The sequence below is a fragment of the Camellia sinensis genome, chromosome 6, assembly GCF_055761805.1.
Source record: "Camellia sinensis isolate YWXY chromosome 6, ASM5576180v1, whole genome shotgun sequence".
Classification (NCBI taxonomy): domain Eukaryota; kingdom Viridiplantae; phylum Streptophyta; class Magnoliopsida; order Ericales; family Theaceae; genus Camellia; species Camellia sinensis.
The window spans coordinates 40,953,220-40,980,714 of record NC_138966.1 but is presented as its reverse complement, the minus strand read 5'-3'; the positions used below and the strand labels follow the sequence as shown (position 1 = coordinate 40,980,714).

The 27,495-nt window shown below is 41.2% G+C and overlaps 1 protein-coding gene and 2 long non-coding RNA genes across 8 annotated transcripts; 2 read left to right on the top strand and 1 right to left on the bottom strand.

The window, feature by feature from the left end:
• Positions 1 to 3,653: 3,653 nt before the first annotated feature.
• On the bottom strand, positions 3,654 to 8,415 carry LOC114307422 (uncharacterized protein At1g01500). Of its 6 annotated transcripts, none has more exons than XM_028252830.2 (3): positions 8,155 to 8,415; positions 6,521 to 7,312; positions 3,654 to 4,206 (listed from the first exon to the last, which is right to left on the bottom strand). In XM_028252830.2, exons 2-3 carry the CDS (start codon positions 7,223 to 7,225, stop codon positions 3,970 to 3,972), a joined length of 942 nt encoding a protein of 313 aa, XP_028108631.2. In that variant the 5' UTR covers positions 7,226 to 7,312; positions 8,155 to 8,415; the 3' UTR covers positions 3,654 to 3,969. The 6 variants fall into 6 exon arrangements, with proteins under 6 accessions (XP_028108631.2, XP_082729845.1, XP_028108632.2 ...); XM_082873719.1 differs by having other exon boundaries at positions 8,038 to 8,373; XM_028252831.2 differs by having other exon boundaries at positions 8,113 to 8,372.
• Positions 8,416 to 10,652: 2,237 nt separating this feature from the next.
• On the top strand, positions 10,653 to 27,093 carry LOC114307423 (uncharacterized). Its single transcript, XR_014332237.1, has 2 exons — positions 10,653 to 10,849; positions 26,269 to 27,093. It is a non-coding gene; the product is annotated as an uncharacterized LOC114307423 (long non-coding RNA).
• Positions 13,237 to 14,256, top strand: LOC145792626 (uncharacterized). The gene is made up of 2 exons (XR_014332238.1): positions 13,237 to 13,899; positions 13,982 to 14,256. It is a non-coding gene; the product is annotated as an uncharacterized LOC145792626 (long non-coding RNA).
• Positions 27,094 to 27,495: the final 402 nt, after the last annotated feature.

Genomic DNA, 27,495 nt, shown 5'->3' with positions numbered 1-27,495 from the left:
CTGTTTCTATTGAAAAAGGAAATGATTACATGGGTTGTGATATAAACTTGGCATTGCATAGGTTTTTGGAAAGAGATATAAAATGTTTTGATATAAGTATTACATATGCATTCACCTTATAACTTTATTAAGATTCATACACTGTGTTAGAGTATCTTTACTAGGCTTTTGTTCACCCTATGTAGAAAATCATTTTCAGGTGCTGATGATATGCCTCTGTCAAGGTAGTGGCTTTAGAGGACTTGGAGCCAAGAGCTTCTCTTTTGTTATTATTGTATTTATTTTGTACAAACCTAGGGCTTTATTTATATTGAGTTTAAACTTACTTTTGATGTAACAAAGTATTGTCTTGGAAAGTTGTAGCCACTAGGGCATTTATATATCTGTTTATCTTTTATTTCATATGTTTTGTTTATAACATATGTTACAGATTCAGGGTTAGGGCTTATGAATGTATAAATGTATGTGTTACTCTTTTGTACACTTCAAGTATATGAATGGAAGGACTTTATTCTCGGATTATGATGTTGTTTAATTAATCATTACTCTCATTTTGTTGTAATTATTTCGGGGCATTACATTATCCCTAGAGTGTAGCTAGGCCTTTCTGGGCAGCCCATCTTTCCTTTCATTCCATCCGTGCAAATTATTTCTACAACCTTTCTTTCCTACTAGCATCCAAGGCCCAATGTTTTCTTTGTCTGTCCTATTGCCCACTCCTTTTAGGCGACCAATTTACACCTTCCCTCACAAGGCTTGTATTAGTTCTACCAACGATCGATTTTGATGTAGTCATTTCACCTCTTTGGTTTTAGTTATTCACTGGCGCTAGACCACAATTAAGGAAAATTGAGTGTAGATGTTCATACTCAATAACGTAAATGTTCTTACTGATTAAAAAGTGTGATCTTAGTAGTTTGTTGAGATCCATCTCTATACACACTTGTATATTTTCCTCTTATTGACGTTGCGTTGATGTCAATCTTTAACGGTTTTCCCAAGGCTTTGGCAATGTGGAACAACACTTTCTTCTTGTAAAACTCAATCGGAAGTTAGGGAAATCTTATCCAAAGCATTATTGATACCTCTTTCGCTTCCGCTAGTTTGAAATCGTGTCTTCATTCCCTTGTAATAAAATAGTGATCTAGAATAATCCAAGGTTCCCCTATTACATATAGGAGCAATCCTCCTCCATTTGGAATTTTAGGAGAAAGATGCCAAAGCCAAGCTTGATGGCTTTTGAAATCCCCTTGCAAATCCCAAATCAAGTTAATCTTCGCAGTTAACAACTTATACCCCCACATTTCTACCCACGAGCTTAATAATCAGACAATCTTTTTAGGTTCTTCTTATCTTGGTGAGCATATTTTTCAGAAGTTTAATTATAGGGATCCCAAAACATCAGTTTTTGGGAATCCCTTATCATCCTCCCTTTCCTTGCCATTTGAGAATTTGTCATATGTGGGCAAATTATCTAGATCCTTATCAAAAGACCTTTCTTTCGTCCTTCTTTCAATTGGGGATTGGTTAAAGAAAGCTCCACTTATGAAATCGCTTAGCCATTAATTAATTCTCCGATCTTGGCCGAGCTAGCATTGTTGAGATGTGCTTCAATGTTTACATTTAAGCCTCCTAAAGTGCATTTGTTAAGTCTTCAATTCTAGTTACTTGATGTATTCTAATGCAATCTTTGTAGGTATTTGAGCTTACGATGCTAAAAGGCTATCAATTAGGAGCTTTTGAGAGCTTGATGGAACATGCATTGAAGTCCAAATCAAGGCAAGGAAATGAATCTTTGAAAGTTGAAAAAGAACAAACAAGTCACCTTTTTATGCTCAAGAACAGAGTTTGAGCGCTTGAGAATGTAAGTTGTTGAAGAGAAAAACATTTTGCGACCTTGTCTTCAAGCATAGACGTGACATACTCAAGCAAAATTTTCCTATTTTCAAGGTTATGTTCAACACTAAAAAGGGGCTGGTGTTTCTATGAAGGGGGATTTTTGGAAAGCTTGGTTTTGGGAAGAGAACAAGAGGAGAGAAAGAAGTTCCACAGCAAAATCAAAGAGCGGAGCAAGGATTGAAAGTTGGAATCACCAATCTACATGGAGATTTCTTTTATAATCATGAGCGACTAGACTCTCTATCTTAGGATTTGATTAAATCCCAATCAAGTAGTTAGGGTTTTGTATTTTTGTGTTGAGATTGATGTATTATGATGATGATTGTATAGCAGTTTTAGAGTTTTTATACAAACAAGTTCTTTATCGACTTCATATGCATTTAATTTCTGTGATATTAAATATATAGTTATACAATGGTGGTTCTTGTGCATACATTAAAATTGAACAAAGACCCACTATTGTATAACTATATATTTAAATAACTTGTTTGTATAAATATATATTTCAAATTACTTGTTCGAATTCTTCATTTATGCAAATAAGTTCTTTATTTAACTTCATACCCAGGGAGGTAAGGTATGCCTATGACTATAGTTTAACGTAAACGCCTTGTGCCAACTGATGATGATTCATACCCGTAATTTGAATGCATGAATATCCATCCAGATGTTATTGGGATTTATAGTCATACATCATTATAGTGATTTCTCTTGAGGTGAAATTAATATGCCCTAGTTAGAGATAAGTGGTGAATTCAATTACCTTCAGACTTTCACTTTTATACTTAACCTAATCTTACATTGTTTTAGATTATTTTAGCTCTAAATTAATTTCATTACTTTCATCTAAAAATCCTTGTTGAATTAATTTAGAATTAATTTATGAAATTCCTAATAATTTTATAGTCCATGTGGATCGATACCCAAATTTAGTCACTATCCTACAAATTCGTACTATTGCGAGATTTACAAATATTTAAATTATTTTTACTACCCCAAAGTAAACCATCAATTGTATCATCATCACCGAAATTGGCTGCTTTGATTTTTGTTTGTACTACAGATTAAGTTGTCTTCCTCCTCGGAGGTCTTACCTCCAAGGTTATTCTTGTCACCGGCGATCGCTAGATTGTTAGCGTTAGACGTCATACTACTAAGAAAATATATATATATATATAGAGAGAGAGAGAGAGAGACTGAAAGAATCACAGTACTGCGTCTGTGCCATTCCAGTCCATCTTCAATGGAAAGAGAGTAGTCAAGCCATAGTCCATTCCCAGTAGATGGTTTGCTTCACCAGAGCACATCTACTAGTGAGAAGTGTCGGTCTGGAAACATGTAGTCCCTTTCTTCTATGAAAGGTCAGGGCTAATCTGATCGCACCAAAATGTAAATGATTATACCCTTCCATCTGCCAGTGTCGGCGAAGTTCCTCGGGGATTTATCCTGCTACTCTCTCTACTACCAGAAGGCCTACAGAGTGGAGAATCATGCATTTGAATCCTGCATTTGATTTGGTTCTTCCCAGAAGTTCTAGAGGTCTTCACTTTTGAGCATCGAATATCCAGAGCACTCTTAATCATCCTGTGTCTACCTTCTAAAACAAATCCTCAAACCTAAACTTCTCAAACTTATTCCTATTCTCGAGTTACAAACTATGAAAAAATCCATCATATCCCACGAACTATCCAATCTACTAACCCCACCTCATAAAATAAGTTTGCAAATCAACACCCAGAATAATGCTCAAAATATTTGTAGCTATGTCAGCAATTGGTATTATTTTCACTAATATGAGTCAAGTGTCATTTGTGACCTTACAGAAAACAAATTATTCACAGGACAGTACAAAGTCATACAAACTGAAGTTCAGCGTATGCGACAGCTCTTAATCCTCATAAAAAAACAAGATACATAACCAAAAAAGAAATGAAAGTAAAGCTCACAAAATGATGGCTTGTCACACTCACGGGATCTTCCACCAAGTTAAAATTTGCAGTCAAAGACACCTCGTGCAGAAACTATGTTGGCTGCCTTTGGATTAGAGAGATTATCATGCAACAGAAATTATTATGCAAGCCGTCTTCTAAAGTTTCCGGTTGTAGCTTGGTAAGTACGGACTAGCAAACCGACTCCTATTCCAATTCCGAGGCAAATGCCAAGGCCTATCCCAACACCAACCCTTACACCAGCATTGAACCAAGAGAGTTCGCCATCTTCACCTTCCATGTACTCTGTTCCCCCCGTCCAGTACATGTTGTAGTAGTCTTCTTCACTTTCTGGTTTATAGTCTCTGTATTCTGCCATCTGCAAACTCAAAAAAACAACTTGTATCAATGACATGCCATATTTTGAAGGTAGAAACAGATAAAAGAGATTTTTCTGGAACTAAAAGTGAAATAGAGATGCCAAGTATTAAAAAGGAAAATCTCACTACAAAAAAAGCGTGGTAGTGTCTTCTAAGTTGCAAAAGCATAACATATATTGCCTGAATGGCAAATATAAAACTCCAAAAGAGCAAGTTGTTACCAAACAGTCTGCATTATCTACATAGATTAGGCATGTCAACAGACTTCAACATGATATAATGGAGCTAGATAAACTATATTCAATTGCATCTTCAATTTGTCTTCTTATTTTGTAGAAGATCTAGTTACGCGTCTACTGTGGCCTGAAGCGAAATTACTTCTGAGGATGGATATTGACACGTTAATGTGCCCAACAGAAAGCAAAATCCACTCAAGCAAATCATATCAAGTTTATGATGCCAGCAAAGTGGGTATAGGGATTTCCTGATTAATGGATCCAGCTAAAAAGATTTATGAGAAAACATTACAATGATCTATTGGGATTTATTGTATGGTTAATCATTCACATATTCAAACATGATAGCTCCCAGAAAATACTTCACCTCAGATGGTCCAAAATATATATATATATATATATATATTCACACTAGCCAAGAACTTTATCCTAGTTCTGAGACCACAAAACACAAGATGCTTTGGGCATGATATGTATCAAAGATCGAAGCATATTCACTAACGGTGACTCATGTATTGATCAAGATGAATTGGCTTCATAATACAGGTGCTGTAGAGCCCAATTTAATCCCCATAAAACTTTCTAAAAATGCTTACAAGAGAAAGTTGGTCCCACTACAAGTGGCTCTTGTGATGAGGTTCATGCATGTCAGGTTGTGGCAGGACATGGATAATGCAACAGAATACAAAAAGGATAATGAAGTCTTACTCAATCCCTTCAAAACATGTGCCCTCCCCATACCCCGATGATGTATCTAGGATAAGGTTGTGTTTGGCAATCCAAGAATCAAGAATCAACAGAAATGAGCTTTTGTGTGGTAAGAAACATGTTTCAATGAGAGGAAGCATGCCAGCACCCATAACAAGATGGTAAGGCTCCCCTCCCCTCCAATCAGAACACAGTTAAAACAATGAATATTGAACCATACACCAACACACTTGGCCCACCATATTGATTTCAGCAAGAAAGACAATTAACACACAATCAAAAGTACCAATGAAAGTATAAGCAATGACATGGTCAAAGAAAATAGGAGGAGGATGTGAAGTTTAGAGAGAGTGTGCATCTAATTGGTATTGAGTCTAGATTACAATATTTGGTGGCACATGTGTGATCTACCAGAGGATAATCAAGCGAATCTCAAATTTCTAGCTGGAGATATCGAGTTAAAAGGGAAGCTTACGAGAGTTCACAGCAAGGGGTTCTCGTGATAGGGTTTCCCTTGCAAAAAGTGAACCAAGGATGGAATTCACTACCAAATTGTAGTTTCATAATATTGGAGGCCATACCACATTATGGGTTTACTTTCTCTTGCACCACAGCATCTTGTTAAGCCAATTCACTAATTAATTATTACAGAACCATGCAGAACCTACTTAGATATATAAGATGTGCCAATTGGTGATAAAACCTCCAATGCATGGAATTAAAAACCCACAATATTTTGAATATATCTATCGATATGTCCATATTTTAAGGCCTTGGTACATCGATCTTATCCTCAAATGTCTTTATTTTTTCAATTTCTCTAATTTATCCATAACAATATTACATGCTATATCCATAGTTTTAGGGCTGCGATATATACTTTTTCTAAATACTCTATTCCTTGTGCGCCATTTTTTTGGAATTTGCTACTGAATTGTAGTTTCTTATCATTGGAGGCTATACCACATTATGGGTTTACTTTCTTTCACACCGTAGCATCTTGTTAGGCCAATTCACTAATTAATTATTAGTGAACCATAGAGAACCTACTTAGGAAGTGCCCATTGGTGATAATACCATCAATGCAGCACTAAAAAATAAGAATTTTGCGATATTTGCAATATATCCATTGATATGATATGTCCAAATTTCTAAGACCTTGATACATCAATATCAACCTAATATTTTATATAATTTTACTAATTTCTCTAATTATTATGCAGTATACCATAGTTTTAGGGTTGCAATATATTCATTTTATTGATATTTTATTACTTGTTCAGCAATAAAATGGTGGATGAATGCTATCAAGAACTCAGAAAATAAGAACACCACATTGTTTGGGTAGAAAAAAATTGCAACATACTACCTGAAGATCAAGTCCAGAGGCATCATTTTTTGGGGATTCAGTTGTTTCAGACTCCGGGATTGAATCTAATGTCCCTTTCCTATTGTGCTTCTTCCCAAAACTAGGTTGCAAAGTCTTAGTTAGAATAATTGGTGTTCCTGAAAAGCAACCTGTAATATAGACTTCAATGGTAGTAGGCGACAATGATTCAGAACCCACAAAATGTTTTCCCTTCAAGAATCCAGCACCAGCATTCATCACTGGTTCACAGTTCATGGTCCATTGCTGAGCACTATTTTTTGATTCCCCAATGAAACCATTGCTATTGGACATCTCCAGAACTCCATATAACACAAGATCTTCTTTATCAAAAACCTGAAATTTCACACTCCCGGCTAACCTTATACTATCCGTGCTCACGAATGTGGCTTCTTCTGATTTCTTATCCACTCTGTCTCTCCGAAGAAGGGACGTGATTCCTTCTGAGTTAATGGAACATCTCACACCGTTCACTTCGAGGAGGGTGTCAGGGCTCAGAGGGATATGGTTTAGAGTGAGACACTCGGGGGTCGAATCATCGACCAAGAAATTGCTGATTCTAACATAGAAAACTCTCAAATCAAACCATGGTAATGATCTGTGGGGTTGGTAAGCCGGGTGCCTAATAATCTGGAGCCCTGGATCAGCTGAGTTATCTTCATTCAATGCTTCATAAGAATTCTCCATTTTCCAGGACCTCAATCCTCACTTAAATGCTACAAAATTGGCCATGATAATGAAATCGGAAGAACCATGTCAATCATCAAACAAACCCTGTTCCAGATCCAACATATCATTTTGCAATTAGAAAATCATAAACAGTGAACTAAAAATCAGAATTAAAAAGCAACAAATAGTAGGGATTCTTGTATTCTCACATTTTTTCAGTCATAGTACATGAAACCTCTTAAATTAAAGAACCAGAAATTGATTAAAAAACAAAAAAGACCAATAGGGATTGAAAAGTAAATGCCAAATATACTTTCTGTTCAGAGAGTCAAAAGAATATATGACGAGGGAAATTATAAACCCTAAAATAGAACAGAGGAGAGAGAGAGAGAGAGAGGGGATAAAACAGTAAGGATAAAAATACAATATAATTCAAAGATTGGAAGCTGCAAAATTTGATAGAATAATTTGAACAAACGATCTTTGTTCAAAATAATGCATGCCCCATAACAAATTCTTAGATCAAAATGAAAGAAATCTTATATGAGATTATACAAACGTGTCACACCAGAATAAATAAAATAAAATAAAAAGCAAACAAACAACATTAAACATAAAATGAAAATTTTGAAGTGTGAAATAAAATAAATCCCACCAGCACTCCATGAATCCAAATCAAATCAGAGTAGTATTGTCCTTTAATTTAAATTTTTTTTTTTTCTAATTTCAAATTGAGGAAATACTAGCTTGAGCTTAATACCCTGCAACTCTATGCTATCAAATGAGAGAGAGAGAGAGAGAGAGAGAGAGAGACTCTCTAGAAGTATTACTCTCTCTCTAAAAGTACGACCCTCTCTAGATGAATCTAGAAAGAGACAGAGGTGGCACAAACATGTATGAAATACCATAGGAAATTATCAAGATAGCTAGCTAGCTCTATCAAAAACCTCCAAACAATCGATTCCAAGCTGTGGATGGCTAAACGCTTTCAAGATCTAAGCAAAGAGATTTTGATCTCTTCTTCCTCCCAAACATTTGTGGCCCAAATCAGTAACAGTCAAAACCAGAGCAACCCAGTTCTTGAAATCTCTTTTGTCAAAACCGAACTGGGCGAAACATCAGAGATTTTTCTCTCAGATGGGTCGTTTGAATTGTTTTGCTGCCGTTTCTTTTCGGTTTTGAGTTTATATTTATAAAAATTTTAAAAATTTAAATAAAAATTTATTTGGTAAATTTTTAATTTATATATTAATAATCTCAGTTTATAAATTTAGTCAAAAAATTTAAACTCAAAAAATGTGTTTTTATTTTGAATTTTGAAATTTTTTTTTTATCACCCAACACTAGCTACCACCCGTCACAATTTTTCCACCACAGTCTTTCGCTACCACCACCCACCTGCCGCCACCACTTACCACCCACCTGCCACCACCACCTGCCACCCACTCGCCACCACCAACCACCACTCACCTACCACCCACCCGCCACCACCCGCCACCCGTAACCACCACCATCACCACCCACCACCCACCCGCCACCCGCCCCTACCATTCATCCGCCCGCTACCACCCACCACCCGCCCGCTATCTGCCACCTACCCGCCACCACCACCCACCAGCCACTACCTGCCACCACCACCCACAACCCCCCACCACCACCACCACCACCACCCACCACCCGCCACCGTCACCCACCACCAGCCACCTGCCACCACCACCTGCCTGCCACCACCATCCACCCACCCGTCACCGCTTTTCACCACCGTCTTCCGCCGCCGCCGCCACTTGCCACCACTTTCCACCACCGTCTTCTGCCACCATTACCCACCACCTGCCACCATTTTCCACCACCACCACCCACCATCATTTTCCACCACCGTCTTCCGCCACCACCACTCGTCACCACGCACCACATGCCACCACTTGTCATTTCTCACTTTTTTTTAAAATTTTTAAATTTTTTTAAACATTTTGTCTAAACCAAACGCGTTTGTAGTTTATGTTTTTCTAAAAATAAACAAAAAATAAATGAAAATTAATTTATAAAATTTTTGTAAATATAAATGGAAAACGTAAACGTTACCAAACAAGTTACTGTTGTTTGGCATGCTTGAAAATAGCACATGTATTTTTAGTATATTATCTTATTTAAGTGATATTATCTTTTTATTATATCATTTTAAATTTAATTCATATTTCACGTTTTCTTGTAAAAGTTAAAAAGTATACTAATTTAATACTTTTCTAACAATCACTTAATATATATATATATATATATATATATTAGATAGAAAAGTAATTATAAATATGAAAAATATTTATAATATCAAATAAATTAGGGTAGATTATACTAACACCTTATGAGATTTCTGTTTAATACACATTGTTTTCTCATGCTTGAAAAATTATATTTCCATTCATGAAATTTGTAATCTCATTATAAATTGTTCCTCGATTGCTGATGTCATGATCTAAAATTTTTTGAATGACAATTTTGCCATTTTTCTACTATTTCTTCTTTCTATTATCATGACTACATTTTACTACTTTTTATCATTAAATTCTACATGAACATATTCTTATACAAACGTAAATTTTATATAAAATTTCCAAGCACAATGATATAACTTGATGGTGACCTTACAAAACACCCATAAATATGATTTATATTTACAACAACATCAGTACCACAATATTTTTATGATACTTTTTGTATAAATTTTTACATATTAATAGAATTTTCATTTTTATTTCGACCATCATTTTTCTTTCTCATCTATTTACCCACGTTTATTACAATATTACCAAACACCGACATTCACATTTGTTACAGTAGTACTGGATTTCTATATTTTTGTATTTTCATATTTGGTGAATTTTAAAAAAAAAATCACAAAATATTATACTACTTAACTATATGTAGATTAGATGTATCTTAAAAAAAAAAATACTTAAAATATGAAAAAAAAAATTAGTAAAAATAAAAAATATGAAAAATAAAAAAATTTAATTTAATTTAATTTAATTTATTTTTTTTTTTTGTGAGTTAAACTGAAGAAAATCGTTATTTCTTTTGAAATGATTTGAACAAAATATCAATATTATTTTATTATTTTATATATATAAAAATTAAGAGACAAATATATCATTTTAATTTAATAAAAAAATAAATATAATTTTTTAAATGCAAGGAATGAATCTATATTAAATAGAAACAAACGAAATGTCAATGTAATTTACCTAGGCCTCGTTTGGAAACCCTCCCGTTTAGTCAAAAAATCAAAAAGTTACTAAAAATGTCAAAAAGTCACCCTAAAAACCTATGTACAGTAGCTGCACGTGAAGTCTGCCAGCTATAGTGTAAAATGACCGTTTTGCCCCTCCTTGATTTTGTTTATTTCGTTCTCACCCCTCGCTTTATGTCAAACATTGATGGGAATATCTGCAAAGCTATTATCACACAGGGTGTAGTAGCTAGAGCTATTCAGCTACATCAAAGAGTGAAGATGAAGAGGGCCCTTCGTTCAAGGGTAGATCATAGTAGAAGCTTCGATCTGAGAAGAAACACGAACCAAGCGATGACGATAGTCCGCCAAGGCGAACGGAAAAGCAGTCCCTCCTCGGACGATCCCTTCAACTACAGGTATGCTCTTGCTCTCTCTCTCTTCAGCCTCTCTTCTTTCTATTTCGCTATGTAACCATAAGTCGTATGCTCTGTTTGGTTTGTATGTATGTATGAACTCTCTCTCTCTCTCTCGTGCTCTCTCTGTCTCTGTGTGTGTGTGTGTGTCTGTCGTCCTGTGTGACCATTTTCGTATTTGAATTTGTCTTCAAAATTTAGAGTTGGGTAATTCTTTGTAGAAAGTTGCCTATATATTGCCATGTGCGGGGTTTTAGGGCTTCCTTTCACCTACTGAGAGCAGTTTAGCAATATGCGGGTTGTTTGTTGGTGGGGGGTGTGGATCTCATAACCATGACTTGTGTGCTCTGTTTTTTGTATATGTATGAACTCTTCTGTCTCTCGCTCTCGCTCTCTCTTTGTCTTTGTCTTTGTATGTGTGTGTGTGTGTATCACCACTTGCCAATTTGAACACATTATGTGTTGTAAGAAAAAAAATTTACAACGCATTTGGGTAATTAACACACGTTTTGCACATGAAATGAAGTTATTCAGTTATACCATTCATGAATGGTTGATCCTCACATATGTTTCAATACAAATCCTTTACATACAACACAAACAGACCAAAGGCATTATACGACGGGTTCTCTTTAGCTCCTCGTTCTTATCTGTTTCAGCCAAAATGGAATTCCTCATTTTCATATAAGGCTCATTGTTTATGCTATTGGTAAGGTTGTCACCCATGAGAAATTATGTGGATATGTTTAAAATAGCATCCCCTTATGGTCCTCAGTTCTTATAGCTATTGAATTCAACAAGTTGGAAGTATTTTGATGATAGCTTTTCTCCGGTGTAACATAATTGAAAATCTAAGAAGACAAAGGGAGAGAACTTGGGCTATTTGTCAGTATAATCTTTCCAATTACTCTCTCTCTCTCTCTCTGGTTATAATTTTTGAATACTTTGACATGAAATCATTATTTATACTATTCTTGTAAATTTGGTGAAATTAGCTACTTAAAGGTCTTGATTTTTCTGCTTGATGCTTTCTTATTTTTGGACACTTATGTGCTAATATGTTGCTCTTTGTAGCAGATCAAAAACTGTATATGTTGCTCCTTGTTAACAATTCCTGAATTATTTTATTTATTTATTTATTTATTTTTCCAATACTGTCTGCATTTGCAAGTGATGTATGTGTAGTGCAAGTAATGGATATCATTTTTCCTTGAACATGTGTATTTATCATTCATCAAGGCTTCTGGATACAATTTTTTTAAAATTTTTTTTTATTTTTACCTTCAATATTTTTCAATATTAAAATCCTAAATGCGACAATCTATATTTTTCACCAATAAAATCCTAAATTGGAGAGTCATATACAAGAAGCCTTAGCCGTATCCGTAGAGAGAACCAACTCAGTTCGTGCGATCCGCAAAAAGTATAAGAGCAGTCACCAAGACCTGAATCATTTTCAGTCACCAAACCACTCTCTATTCTCTTTGTTAACAGGCAAGGATAAAAAAATTTGTATGCTCATGTTCTTTGAAGAATCTTGTTTCCATTTTTTGCTGAAGTAGTTATTTATTTGCTATCATTTTATAGATTTGTATGAAATCCTTTACCGCATGGGTTGAGTTTGTCCAAAATTTGTCTGTTTGAATTAAAAGTTGTGCTGGAAATGGCATTTTTGATAACAAAAAAAATTAGTCCCACGGGTTACCAATGGAGGGATAGTGTACAATCTAGAAATTTACTAATGGGTTTTAGCTTCTTACAAGTTAAACAGTTGCATATATAAAAAAGCTTGTCATTGAGAGAAGGCTACCTGACATGAATATCCAGGAAAAACATAATTTACAGATTGGTGAAATCTTTTCTTCTATGTTGGTTAGTTGTGTTAATTCTTGTACAAATTTACCCAAGTTAGAAAGTTACCCAAGTTAGAAAGTTAACGGATAACAAGTAAACCTGACATGAATAGCTTGGAAAAATATAATTTAGAGTTTCATAAAACATTTTGTTTTATGTTGGTGTGTTTGTGTTAATTCTTGTAGAGATAACAATTGGTTTTTACTCTTTCCAGTTAGAAATATAATTGTACGAATAGGGATTCTGAAATTGTGCACCAAGTAAATCAAAAAAAAAAAAAAAAAAAACACAAAAAAAAAAAAAAAGGAAGGACCATTTGGTGTGTATATCCACATGGACATTTGCTGTGTATTTGCACATTTGGTGTGTATTTGGTCTTTTGTCAATTATTTTTTTTTCAAATAAATTTTTTGACCAATTAATTTTTTTCATTTTTTCTCAAATAATTTTGTTTCAATTATTTGTTTTGGGAGACAATTGTTTTTTTCAATTATTATTTTTCCAAATAAATTTGTTTCAATTAATTTTTGTTTTTCCAATTATTATTTTTTCATATAATTATTTTTTCAAATAGTTTTTTTTTCAAATAATTTTTTCTCAATTACTTTTTTTGCAATTACTTTTTTTCCAAATAATTTTTTTTCAATTAATTTTTTTTCCAATTACCTTTTTACCAAATAAATGTTTTTCAATTAATTTTTTGTTTCAATTAATTATTTTTCGAATAATTGTTTTTTAATTAATCTTTTTGTTTCAATCTTTTTTTGAAAGAGTTGCTTTTTGTTTTCAAATTTTCAGTTATTTTCCAAATAAATTTGTTTTCATTTTTTTTGTTAATTAACTTTGGTTCATTTTTTCAATTAATCTTTTTTTCAAGAAGTTTTTTTTTTCAAGTAATCATTTCATAATTTCTTATGGACATAACAAATGACGTGCACTAACAAAGTTGTTAACACAATAAACTTGTTTACCCAACAAACTTATCCCATACCATAAATGTCACACCCGTTTACCTGTTTTGGTGTGCTTGTCATGTCATCAAACAAGTCATCACAGACTATATGGCCTCGTTTATGTCGACTGCGACATCAACACAACCAGGCCCTATGTGTGCTATTGGGTACGGGCATTGTGTGGTCAAGATTTCTCGGTCCGCCAAAAATTCAGGACGTGCATACTACCAATGCCTTCGTGGAGTGGTGAGTACAAGCACCTTCACCTTGTTTGGGATTATTACCTTGTCAAACCGTCACTAATAATTAATAATTTTTTTAACCTCAGCCATGTATCAATTGGATTGGGTGATGTGACGAATATGGCCGAAAAATGCCTCCTGAGAATGACAGAGACAATGTTCGTCGTTTTGAGGTTCGTTTCATTGACATAGAACATACTCTACGTGTACTTAAAGTTGTGACATGTTTTTTGTCCATCATCGTCATTATTTGTTGTTCCGTATGTAATATATGTATCCGTGTTTAGATGGTTACCGTACTATGCTATTCGTATGTAATATATGTATCCGTGTTTAAATGGTTACCGTACTATGATGTCCATATGTAATATATGTATCTGTGTTTGCGAAGTAGTTTCTGAATTCTATGTTCATAAATGTGTGCACGGCAATCCCGTTCCAAAACAAAACATTTGTACAACTTGCGTTTCTTTTGTGATTTTAATAATGTGATACGTAATATACAAACATAATAATATATGGTTCACATCTTTGCTACAACTAATGCACTGCAATTTACGCAAATTATAATGTACTTATAGTCGCATGGCCTCAACTCGATTCGGCTCTCGTACCCCTTTCGCCAAAGGGAAGGGCCCAAAACCTCATCACAAAGCAAATAGGGACTGGGAGAACATACGTATCTTTTTGGAACTTCTTGTTAAGGAAATAGGCACAGGTAACAGGCCGCACATGTCAATCACTCAGAATGGGTACCGGTCTTTGTCTTAGACTTATGAGGCAACAACTGGATTGACGCATACCATTAAACAACTTAAAAATAGGTACAATCAACTTAAGGCGGAGTGGCGTGCATGGTCGAAGCTAATGGATAGCCGCTGAGAGGGAGATTTTATGAACTGGAAACGGGCCATGGTAAGGGCCGGGCAAGTTGATGGCCGAGTGCGTTTGGTCCAGGATAGCTTTGGGCTTGCATGGAGATGGGGCTACTCGGCTAAGGCCCAAGATCAAACTTGCACAGGTAGGAACCGTGCTACTTGCGTTGCTCGGCAGGAAGGCTCGCGCCTTTAGCTCGGCAGGAAGGCCTTTGTTTTACCTGCGTGACCTATTTCGAGCTCGGCTCTGTCGGAATGCAACTGAGCTCGGTCGGTATGGAGCTTGGCTAGTGAGCATTTGGGCGTGCAGCGCAGCACGGCCGTGTGAGGCTGAGGTGATTCCGCCGATCTATCGGGCTCCGCCAAGATATCCTGACAGTTTGGTTAGGTGGTGATTGCTGGATTTGTGCTGACAGATGGGATAGCAGCACCACGTGTCAAGAGACTAATGGGAGTAGATTTGGGGCTCAGAAGGTATATAAGCGTGTCTGCGCCCCCCATGCTGAGGCAAATGATCATTTGGTGAGATACACTTAGACATTCAACTCTCTCCTCTCTCTCTCTCTATCCCTGAGTATGTGCTGACTTGACCGTTGGAGGGGTTTTCCGGCCACACACCGTCAGGTAGCTCACTGCCATTGTGTTCGCAGGTCGATCAGACAGACAAGGAGCTTGGAAGAAAGGAGTACGGGCTCATCGGAATATTTGCTCCCTGTACAATTTGCGCCGTCTGTGGGAACTTGATAGACAAAACCCTGTCTTCCCAGCTCATCTGATTGCCATCCATGGCGAACAACGAAGAGATTCCGTTGTCCGCCATCGACGAAGTTACCCCGGAGTCAGCCAGACGGAGAGAAGGATACCCCGCCATTCCTCCGATGGCGGACCTGGAGACTTCTCCAGGAGGACATTCAAGAGACGCGTAGGATAAGCGCGGAAGAAGCTTTGGTCATTCCCGAAGTCCAGTCGATCACCGGCGGCGGAGAGAATCGCACGCCAGACGTCTGGAACACAAGCTAAGGGACCAAGACGCCGTCATCCGGAGAATGGCGGCAGAGATGGAGGATCTTAAGCGGCATGGCAAAGGGAAGGGTGTAGCTGGGGTGGGAGACCACAGTGAGCGCACCCAACCCCGCCGTTCAGGCAGTCAGAGCCAGCGGCACACTCCGTCCCTCTCAATCACCAGAAGTTATAAGGTTGGAGATTCCGACACGCCCGTAGAGAAGTCTAGCGCGAATGATAGCACTTACCGACCCTCACGTCTGGCGATGACATCAAGGTACTCCTACTCCGCTCATTCAGAGGATTTGCAGGTAGTCTTAGAGGAGCGGGCTCGCCGGCGGGAGACTTAGAGGGTGCCGGCGTTCCAGCGGTTATCCTATGGAGATCGCGCCAGTGAAGAGGTCGTAATGCCTCCACCTCGCCTTGCTGTGCCTCCTCCTCCAGACACAGATTTGGCGAGGCTTAGTGCCACTCCTTTCTCCCTGGAGATAGAAACAAGACCGCTTCCCGCGGGCTTCCACCAGCCAAAGTTCACGCTCTATGACAGAAAGACCGATCCATACATACATGTAAGCCACTTCCGACAGGTCATGGCCGGGCATAGGCAGAATGACGCTCTTATGTGCCTTATCTTCCCGTCAAGTTTGGGCGAGCTGGGCTTGAAATGGTTTGAGAGGCTATCGAAGGGGAGCATCGAAAGGTGGTAGCAGTTGGCAGAAGCCTTTGTGACGTGTTTCCAAACCAACACCAGAACGCCAAAGGAAGTTGACCACCTTCTTAGTCTCAAGATGGAGCCGAGCGACACACTCAAGGCATACAACCCCAGATGCTGGGAAACCTTTAATGAGATCTTGGATTGCCCGGTTAACCTGGCAATCACACAATACAAGCGTGGTCTTCCGGTCGGACATAGATTGCGGGACTCGCTTACCATGCACCAGCCGACATCCATGGGCCAACTAATGCAGCACATCAACGAGCACATTCGAGTAGAAGATGATGCGACAGCATCTACCATGAAGGCAACTCCGGTAGCAACAGACAAGAGGTCGGCTAGTAAGGTGCACGCAGTCGGACAGGAGACCAACCGTTCAAATGATCGCGCCGAGGAATCTGACCGATGTTCAAATCGTCGAAACCGGGTTTGGGGTCGGCGAAATGACCGAGATGAATACCCCCGCGATGACGTAGCTAATGCAAACAGAAGGTTGAAAGCTCGGACGGGCATCACCATGGTCTTTAAGATTTCAATCTATCGCATACTTAGTAAAATCCGTGACGAGGATTATGTCCGGTTTCCTGCTAAGTTAGGCGATGCACAAAAAGGCTTCAATCCGTGGTACCACTGCACATTCCACCGGGAGCGCGGACACCGGACAGAGGATTGTTTGCCTCCGAAGCAGCACTTGGAGGAGCTAGTCGCAGCCGGACACTTGGACCTTTACATTGATGGGGGTGTGAAGGCCGCACATCAAGCCCCGGTTGATCCGCGTGGACCGGATGACTTGGAGGTGCCCCCACAAGGAGTTGTTAATGTCATCCACGGCATAGTGGAGCCGACGCGTGTATGCGAGCTCCGAGGTATGATCAAGAAGGCAGAACACATGAGGGAAATTTTGTCGGTCCAGCCTACGATCAAGAGGGGGAAGACCGAAGAGAAAGACGTGATCAGTTTCTCTACAAGGAACTTAAAGCGCATTCAGACGCCGCACAACGATGCCTTAGTGGTCACACTCCGCGTCAAGGAATTCGATGTCAAGTGCATCTTGATCGACCAGGGAAGCTCGGTCGAGATCATGTATTACGACGCATTCAAACAGCTCAAACTCTGAGATACAGACTTGGCTCCGGCAACTTCGCCACTGGTTGGTTTCAACTCGCAACCGGAGTGGCCTTTGGGAAAAATTATTCTGCCGGTCAAAGCGGGATCCGCGGTCAAGCAACTGGAGTTCTAGGTATTGCAAGTGTCGTCTACATATAACCTGATCCTTGGAAGGGGATGACTTCATGCTATACAAGCCGTAGCATCGACTTACCATCAGGTGATGAGATTCCCCTCGGCTATGGGGGCAATTGAGGAAGTTTGGGGCGATCAGGTCATGTTGAAGCAATGCTTCGTGGCAGTAAACGGGAGCTGAGCTGCCAAAGGCTTCGTCCAAATGATTGAAGGACCGAAAGACCGGGGAGTCCTTGACGACGTGGGCACCAAGGCTAAGGACAAAGCCGTTGAAGAGTTGGTGGAAGTGCAAATTAACACTGAAAACTGAGCAAGTTCTTCTTGCTCGGCTCAAGCCTTACCGCCCAAGAGAGGACCGAGATGGTGGAATTCTTGATGGCAAATATTGAAGTCTTCGTATGGTGGCCCTACGACATGCCCGACGTCGATCCGAGCTTTATTTGTCATTACCTCAATGTTTTTCCCGCTGCAAGGCCGGTCATTCAAAGAACCAGGAGATCGGCGCTGCACCACACCGAGGTAGTCGTAGAGGAGGTAAAGAACTTGCTTGAAGCACGGGCTATTCAGGAAGTGCACTACCCTCGGTGGATTTCAAACACGGTCGTAGTGCCCAAGAAGAATGGAAAGTGGCGAGTTTGCATCGACTACAAGACCGTCAATCGAGCATGCCCTAAAACAGCTTTCCCCTGCCTAGAATAGACCAGTTGGTGGATCTAACGGCCAGACATAACAGGCTCAGTTTCTTGGATGCCTACCGCGGCTATCATCAGATTGCCATGCATGGCCCCGACCGTGAGATCACCTCTTTCACTACTCCACAGGGACTCTTCTGCTACCGAGTCATGCCTTTTGGTTTGAAGAACACCGGGGCAACTTTTCAAAGGATGGTGACCAAAATGTTCGCTCCTCTGCTAAGCCGGACAATGGAGGCCTATATTGATGATATGGTGGTTAAAAGACAGCATCAAGCAGACCACTTGTCCGACTTGGCCGAGATGTTCGCCACTCTCAAATGACACAAGCTACGCCTGAATGCGTCTAAGTGTGCCTTTGGCGTGGGATCCTAAAAATTCTTAGGCTTCCTAGTCACAAACCGAGGCATCGAGGCAGACCCCACACAAATCAAAGCCGTACAGGAATTAAAGCAACCAAGCTCGGCTAAAGACGTGCAGCATCTGGCCGGAATGGTCACCGCGCTTAACCGATTCATAAGTCGGTCATCAGATCACTGCCGCCCTTTCTTTCAAGCTTTGAAATCAAAGTTCTCATGGGATGAGGAATGTGACCGGGCTTTGGCCGAGCTCAAGGAGTATTTGTCTTCAGCACCACTGTTGGTAACACCGAAGCCTGGCGAAGAACTTTAACTTTATCTGGCCGTTTCTCAGCATGCAGTTAGTGCGGTACTTGTCCAGTCAGAAGGAATCAAGCACCTCCCTATCTTCTATGTAAGCAAAACCTTGCTACCGGTAGAGTCGAGATACTTGCCGCTGGAAAAACTTGCGTTGGCATTGATAATGGCCTCCAGGAAGTTGGCGCACTATTTCCATGCTCATACAATCATTGTTTTGACCGAGTTCCTCCTCAAAGCTTTGTTCGAACGGACGGACTTCTCCGGTCGAATTCTCAAGTGGGCAGTCAAATTGGGACAGTTTGACGTCAAGTTCTAGCCACGCACTGCCATAAAGGCCCAGACATTGGCCGATTTTGTTGCTGAATTCTCACCCGGGATTCATCCCGTCTGCCCAGTGGATCTTGCGGCGGCAGCCGAGGAGGTGAGTACAGATTTAACCGAATTAACACGGCAAGGCGATGTTGGCGACGTGGAACTTATGCACCCCGCCGAAGAACCTTCAGCTAGTATGACACTACAACCCGGCGATGCGACGACGGAGTTGGGTATTACCGACCAACCTGCTCTGTCCGGTGCCGCATCACCAGGAGGGGAGGAAGTGGAACCGATTAGCATTGAACCTGACGCCTCACAACCGAGCGACCATGCGCCCATCCACCTGCAAGCCTTCCAGGACCCCTCAGAATGTTGGAAGCTCTTTGTGGGCGAAATGTGGAAACTTTTCGTAGATGGGGCTTCTAACCGCCATGGTGCCGGGCTGGGCATAGTTTTGATTTCGCCAGACGGATTGACTATCGAACACTCCATCACCCTTGGATTCCCTGCATCAAACAATGAGGCTGAGTACGAGGCGCTTTTGGCCGGGCTCAAGAGCGTGCTTCAGATGCACGCATCCGAGCTAATGGGTTATAGTGATTCCCAACTTGTGGTTAACCAAGTTTCTGGGGCTTATGAAGCTAAAGATGACAGAATGGCGAAGTACCAAGCTCTGGTAAGAGACCACATCAAGCGATTCCAGGCAATAAGGGTCCAACAAATTGGCTGTGAAGAAAACGGCCGAGTAGATGAATTAGCCGGCCTTGCTTCTTTAGTTGATAACACATCTTCCAACCCTCTCCTGATTGAATTCCTTCCGAGGCCCAGCATTGAGGAAGCCGAGCAGACAGAAGTACTCTGCACCGAGGTAGGTCCTTCCTGGATAAACCCAATTATCCTCTTCCTCAAAGATCGGGCCCTTCCCACTGACAAAAAGGAAGCACATAAAGTCCGGGTGAAGTCAGAGCAGTTTTGGCTCTCTCCATCTGGTGCTTTATACAAGAAGTCTTTCACCGGTCCCTATCTCAAGTGTGTACACCCAAGCAGCGTGGAAGCTTTCTTGTACGAAATTCATGAAGGCATATGCGGCAGTCACATAGGGGGCACATCTCTAGCCTACCGGGCTATCTCGCAAAGATATTGGTGGCCGTGCATGCAAGCAGACGCGCAGAAGTATGTTCGCAAATGTGAGAAGTGCCAGAAGTTTGCCCACCAAATCTACCAGCCGGCCAGGGAACTTCTTTCCCTCACCAGCCCTTGGCACTTTGCGATGTGGGGGCTAGATATAGTGGGGCCACTCCTAACGGCACCAGGCAACCGGAAGTTCTTTATCGCGACTACAGACTACTTCACCAAATGGGTTGAAGCTAAGCCTTTGGCAACAATCAAGGAGAAAGACGTCGAATGGTTTGTCCGACAGAATGTGGTAACGCGGTTTGGCGTCCCTAAAATTCTGATCTCTGATAACGGCACCAAATTTGACGGCCGCCTATTCAGAGGATTTTGTGAAGACTTGAAGATTGAATTCTACAACTCTACCCTGGCTTACCTGTAGTCTAATGGTCAAGAGAAGCTTCAAACAAGACCATTCTTAATGGGTTGAAGAAAAGGCTTGAGAAAGCCAAGGGAAAATGGACCGAGGAACTCCCAAGCGTTCTTTGAGCATACCGAACGACCCCGCCGCAATCCACTGGGGAAACTCCTTTGGCCTTGGCATATGGCATAGAGGCGGTCATCCCTTTGGAAGTCGATATGCCCACCCTCTGCAGTGAAAGTTTTGAGCCCGAGCTAAACGCTGAAGCCATTGCCCTGAAATTGGACCTAGTGAAAGAATGCTGGGAAAAGGCTCTCATCCATGTGGCCGCCTACCAACAAGAGCTTTCAAGAAAATACAACAAAACGGTGCACCCCAGACCGTTCAAAGTTGGCGACTGGGTTTTGAGGAAGGTCATGGGCAACACCGTGGTGCCAGGTGAAGGCAAACTAGGGGCAAACTGGGAAGGACCCTACAAGATAACCGGTCTGGCGGGCAAGGGGGCATACCACTTGGAGGACTTGGAGGGAAGAGGAATACCTCGGCCGTGGAATGCGGCCAACCTCAAACTGTACTATTTTTAGCTTTTGTGTTCTTTTTGTGCAAAGGAATTTTTTGCCTCACACTTCAAAATGTAATATTCTTTTTGTCAATATAATAAAAGTGTCTCATCTTTGCTTTAGCATTCAGATTGTTGTTTTTTACTTTGACATTCCAACCGAGATGTTTTACTCCAATTAATTGAATTGATGAACTTTGACATTCCAACCGAGATGTTTTACTCCGGTTAATTGAATTGATGAACTTTGACATTCCAACCGAGATGTTTTACTCCGGTTAATTAAATTGATGAACTTTGAGATTTCAACCGAGATGTTTTACTCTGGTTAATTGAGTTGATGATTTACTGAAGTTTGAGATTTCAATCGAGATGTTTTATTCTAGTTGATTGAGTTGACGATTTACTCAAACTTTTGTGAATGTCAACCGAGATGTTTTATTCCGGGTGACTAAGTTGATGATTTGCTCAACTTTGAGGTTTTTAATCGAGATGTTTTATTCCGATTGACTAAGTTGATGATTTACTCAACTTCTTTGAACTACAACCGAGATGTTTTACTCCAGTTGACTGAGTTGATGATTTACTCAACTTTATGATTCAAACCGAGATGTCTTTTTCGGTTAAATAAGTTAAACAAGATGGTTTGTTTTGCCGAAGTATTTTGTCTGGCTGAAGTTATCTAGCTCGAAGACCGTGCAAACACTTGATGAAAATTAAACTTTTTCACTGATGTGCAAAATAATTACAAGAGAAGGGGCAGATAGCCCGGTTACATGTCCAAACAAAAAAAAAAAAAAGAACACAAAGAAAACTAAGCTAGGGGGAAAGGTCTGTGAATTCATTCCCGATCGCGACCTCTAGGTCGACCGTGGTTGTGGTCTCCTGGGCGCCGGTCTTCTCTTGGCCGGCCTGATTTGGGCTGTTGTCACCCTCCGCATTCTCCTCGGCGTCTTCAGCTTCTTCTTCCTCGGCCTCAGCCTGCAACACGCTGAAGACGTCATTGGCATAGCGCACGAGATAGGTCGGTAGGAAAGCAGCTGGAGGAGAGGCAAACACGTCGGTATCAGGTCCTTGGCCGAGCTGTTCATAAGTAGCCTTCCAGCCTGCCTTGAAGAAGATGTCTTGGGTGGCGTGGACCTGCTTAGTGTAGTGCTCCTCGGCCTCCTTGAAGCCGGCATTGTTTGCATCCTCCAGCTCCTCCTTTCTTGATTGCTTCAACCTCTCTAGCTCGGTCTTGAGCGCATCTCTCTCTTGCTCGGCAACACCAAGTTGGCCGAGTAACTTTGAATTGTCTGAATTCGCCATCTGCAGTGATGCTTTGGATCGGTGGAGGTCGACTTGAAGGTGTTCCACCTGGTTGACAGAGTCGGTGGCCTTCTGCCGGAGTCGGTAAATGCGCTCCATGGCCAAGTGTTGTTTCTGGATAGCCTGCAAGAAGAAGGTTTGATTAGAAAGAAAACCGAGCAAACACTTGGAAAATTTTTTGGCAAAATGTGCAAAGTTCTTACCCTGGTCATAGACTTGACCGAGGATTTCACCAGCCGGGTGTCCGGTACATGGTCGTTGCCGACCACGTCGCTCGGTAACATCACGGCTTTGGTGAGGTCAAAGGCGAGCAGATGCTCCTTGTTGCCTTTAACAGAAGCTGTCGCTAGGATCTCTTTACCTCGGTGCTTGAGTTGGGGCCTCCGTGGCGGAGTTAGGTCAGCTATCACGGCAGGTTGCTCGGTGTTGAGCTCTGCAACCAGCCCGGCGATTGTCTTTGCTGGCTTGCCCGGCGGCAGGAGACGCTAGTGCAACCACGGTCCCGCTGGATTGCCCGGCAGCAGGAGAGCAGGTTGGGATGCTTAGTATCTCGATGGAGGTGGCAGTGATGAGGTTCTTGATGCGGATTTTTTTGGCCATCTCTTCTGCCTCGGTCAACCAGATGAATGGCACGTCCGATAATATGGGATCGGGAGGTGGAGATGGAGGGCGAAAAAAGTCTGTGACTTCACTCCGGTATGGAGCTGAATATCTGTATGTTGGTGTGTAACCGAGGAGCTCGTGGCAATCCTAGTTGCAGTAGCGGAGCACGGTTCTGATGGCTGTTTCGTTGGGATAATGGTAGTTGGCTTGCAAAGCGTCGATTGCTGCGAAAATGAAAGGAACAAGGCACATTAGTACAAAATGGTTAACGAAAGTAATCTAACCGAGCAGTTAGCACGGCCTACATGTTTCGCCAAAATTTTTGCGGATAAACCAGCCCGGCACATCGGCTATTTCGTAATTACAGGACACCCAGAAAAAGTCATCGTCATGCAAGTCCTTGTCTGTGATGCCGGTCACTATCTTCTCCTTGTCCGGTCTGATTTTTGAATAGTAGGCAAGGCCATCGCCTGTATGCCTGAGGGTATACTGGCGCAGTATCTCAACTAGTCCTAGGTTGGTTCCTAGCCGGTTGTTCAGTTCGTGGATCCCGTTGATTATTCTGTAAGTGTTGGTTGAGACCTGGGTTAGAGCTAGCCCGGTGCGCCGCAAGAATTCGTAGATCAGCGGGTTAACCGGGAAGCGGAGACCCCTTTCTATAATAGACGACACGGTGAAGGGACACTGGTCTAATCTACCCCATGGGGTTGTATCCTCAACACCGAGCTCTAAATGAATGTCGTCCGGGATACCGTATTCTTCCCAGAACGCGGCTAGAGCGATCGGGGTGTCGACCAGGAAGCGGTAGCGCCCCATGTGTGGCCGGTTGGTTTTAGCTCGGCTGAGGTGGTTTGGCACAAAATCTTGCTTGATGGCTGCTCGGTCTTACAGAGCCTCGGAGTTGGTGTGGTCCCCTTGGACTCTGCAGGAAAAGGAGGGAAAGTGTAAGTGGAAGCGCGGTCGCGCAAAACGAGCTTGACTTTAGCTCGATCAGATGGAGTGCCAGACCACCTCGGTCACGAAGGTAAATTCAGAAGCTCAGCCGGTCAAGCGGACCAGATATAATCCCGGTCGACCGGCCAAGTACTCTGCCTACCTCGGTTTCTACAGAAGTTTTCTTTAAACTCGCAATTTGCTCGGTCTGTATGGTTTTTGGGATCAATAGAAGACCTGGAGCCCGGTCCGTCCCAGATCTTCAGGTGTTCATCACTGGAGCTGAAGAACAACAAGGAGAACAAGGGACATTGGAGGGTTTTGGGGAGTTATACCCTAAAATCTATAGTTTTTGTGCCCTAGAATGTGGAATATCAAAAGAAAAAGCGATAAAGATGATTCTAAGGACTTACCAGTTTAGGGGCAGAAGTTGCTTCTTTGAACACGAACGCTGGAAAGGGCAAGAGTGGAAGCTGCTGAGGGCACTGGACCTCTGGATCGACAAGAATGAAGGAGATTCAGTAAGAACGAAAAGTGAAGGGGAGAAGACGTATAAATAGAAATGAGAGACCGCCAAAAATTTTGAATGTGAAGGGACGTGATGGTTGGCTGCTCGAGGCCAACAAACGAGCGACACGTGTCCCAATTAATGGCGGCGTCAAAGTTGAAGAGACAGGAAGGCGAGATGAGACGTCGGTCGAGCAAATCGAGGAACCAAGCATTGGAATTAGTGCGGTTGATGTCTTGCAAACAACAGACCGAGGAAGGGTCTACCCTGGTCGGATCATGTAATCCCGGTCACGCTTTTACAGACGGAATTAAGGGGCAATTGAGAGGGAGATTTTATGAGTTGGAAATGGGCCATGGTAAGGGCCGGGCAAGTTGAAGGCCGAGCGCGTTTGGGCTAGGATAGCTTTGGGCTTGCACGGAGATGGGGCTGCTCAGCTAAGGCCCAAGACTGAGCTACTTGAACGTGCACAGGTGGGAACCGTGCTACTTGCATTGCTCGATAGGAAGGCTCGCGCCTTTAGCTCGGCATGAAGGCCTTTGTACCCGCATTACCTATTTCAAGCTCGGCTCTGCCGGAATGCAATTGAGCTCGGTCGGTATGGAGCTCGGCTAGTGAGCATTCGGGCATGCGGCGCAGCACGACCGTGTGAGGCCGAGGTGATTCCGCCGGGCTCTGCCAAGATATCCTGACAGTTTGGTTAGGTGGTAATTGCTGGATTTGTGCTGACAGATGGGATAGCAGCACCACGTGTCAAAAGACTAATGGGAGTAGATTTGGGGCTCAGAAGGTATATAAGCATGTCTGCGCCCCCCATGCTGAGGCAAATGATCATTTGGTGAGATACACTTAGACATTCAACTCTCTCCTCTCTCTCTCTATTCCTGAGTGTGTGCTGACTTGACCGTCGGAGGGGTTTTCCAACCACACACCGCCGGGTAGCTCACCGCCATTGTGTTCGCAGGTCGATCGGACAGACAGGGAGCTTGGAAGAAAGGAGTAGAGGCTCGCCGGAATATTTGCTCCCCGTACAGCCGCAAAGGCCCCACTAGAATTGGGTTCGACCAAGAGACAGGGTTGATCAATGCGTCGAATGAATGGTGGGCTAGAATTGAGAAGGTAACGATTTTAACTTATGTTTACATAATTGAACTTTTTGACGGTTAAACTAAGTCAACTATGCCACAAACAGATGTTAAACTCCATAAACATATTACAACATTTACGTATACTTTTCATGCCTACAACATTGAAATACAAAGGAAACATGCGATGACAATTCTAACATATTTTGGTTTTTCTTTTTCTTTTTTTTTCTATCAGCACATAGACTGTTCATGCTTATACTGTTCATTACTCTTGTGCATATTGCATGTACATAAGTTATTCATTTCGCTAATTGTGTACTCGCATTCTATTGTATTACAGGTTGATAAAGAAAGTTGCAAGTTCAGAACAAAGCGGTTTGATCATGAGGAGTTCATGCGTCGCGTATTCACTTGGGCTGAGACAATGGGTAAAAATGCTTGGACGCCTGGCGAGACGTGAAACCAGTTGGAGGTGGAAAGGGAGTCCGACAGTGCTGACTTTTCTATGGTCAGCAACGAATTGGGCACAACTGAAACATCTAACTTGATGAAATCCGCAACCATTAACGCATCAGGTAGTGGTAGCAAAATGAGGCACTCATCCGTCACAGCCGTGCAAAAAAAGTGAATCACCGGGGCAGAAGCATTGGCAACAAGCATGGATGATATGGTCAATTCGGTGAAGACCCAAAGCAAGGAACTCACTGTAAACCATGTTGTCTGTGGCCATAGTGCCACTATGGCTGAAGCAGTTGAACGTTTTTATGAAATTCAGGGACTTGACCAAACTAATCCACTGCTCCATTTCGTAATTTCGCTTATAGAGGTGCCCAATAATAGGGAGATGGTGATGAGTATTCCTTCGGATGAAGGCATTATCGGCTGGCTCCAGGTGAAGCAACATGGCAAAGAGAGGACGACAAGTGTTCCAACTCTTGCAAGCATATTGTGCAATGAGGACTTGGTTTCTAAATATGTCGTTTTTGTATTTCCTGAACACCTGCTTTTTTAACTATGCTTTTTGTTCGGCTTGTTATTTGTAAATATGTTGGTTTTGTATTTGGTAAGGAGTTTCTTGTTTAACTATGCTTTGTTTGGACCATGTTGTAAGGAGAATTGCTAGGGAGATGGTTATGCATGTGCAAGGTTTTCCTAGTTTTAAATTTATGGATGTGCATTGCTTGAGTTTGGCTATGGTTGGATTTGAAAATTTTAAATTTAAATAAACCATGAATCTGATCAAACTCTTCCACTTTGCAGCTTCATAGTTATGTAAACAGTGGTTCTAAATCTGCTATACTCGACGATTTGAACAAAAGAGTTGCTATTTGTAGAGAGAGCATTGAAGTTCACTAAAGGCTTGAGGTGAAAAGAGTAAGTTAGACCCTTTGTAAGGTAGTAAAAACAAAAAAAGATTTGAAGTTCTTATTTCTGTATATTTTATTTGAACAGTGTTGTTTGTATATGTCATTGGTATTTGTATGTTTTATTATTCAGAAAAAAAAAAGAATTACTACAAGTTCGACCCTTTGTAAGGTAGAAAAAAATATATATATGATGTGTTAAC

Bases quoted from the DNA above. Each gene is read 5' to 3' on its own strand.
- LOC114307422 (XM_028252830.2), bottom strand. From the start codon at position 7,225: ATGGAGAATTCTTATGAAGCATTGAATGAAGATAACTCAGCTGATCCA. The intron at 4,207-6,520 runs GTAGTATGTTGC...TTGAGTTTGCAG, and splicing joins CCTCTGGACTTGATCTTCAG to ATGGCAGAATACAGAGACTA.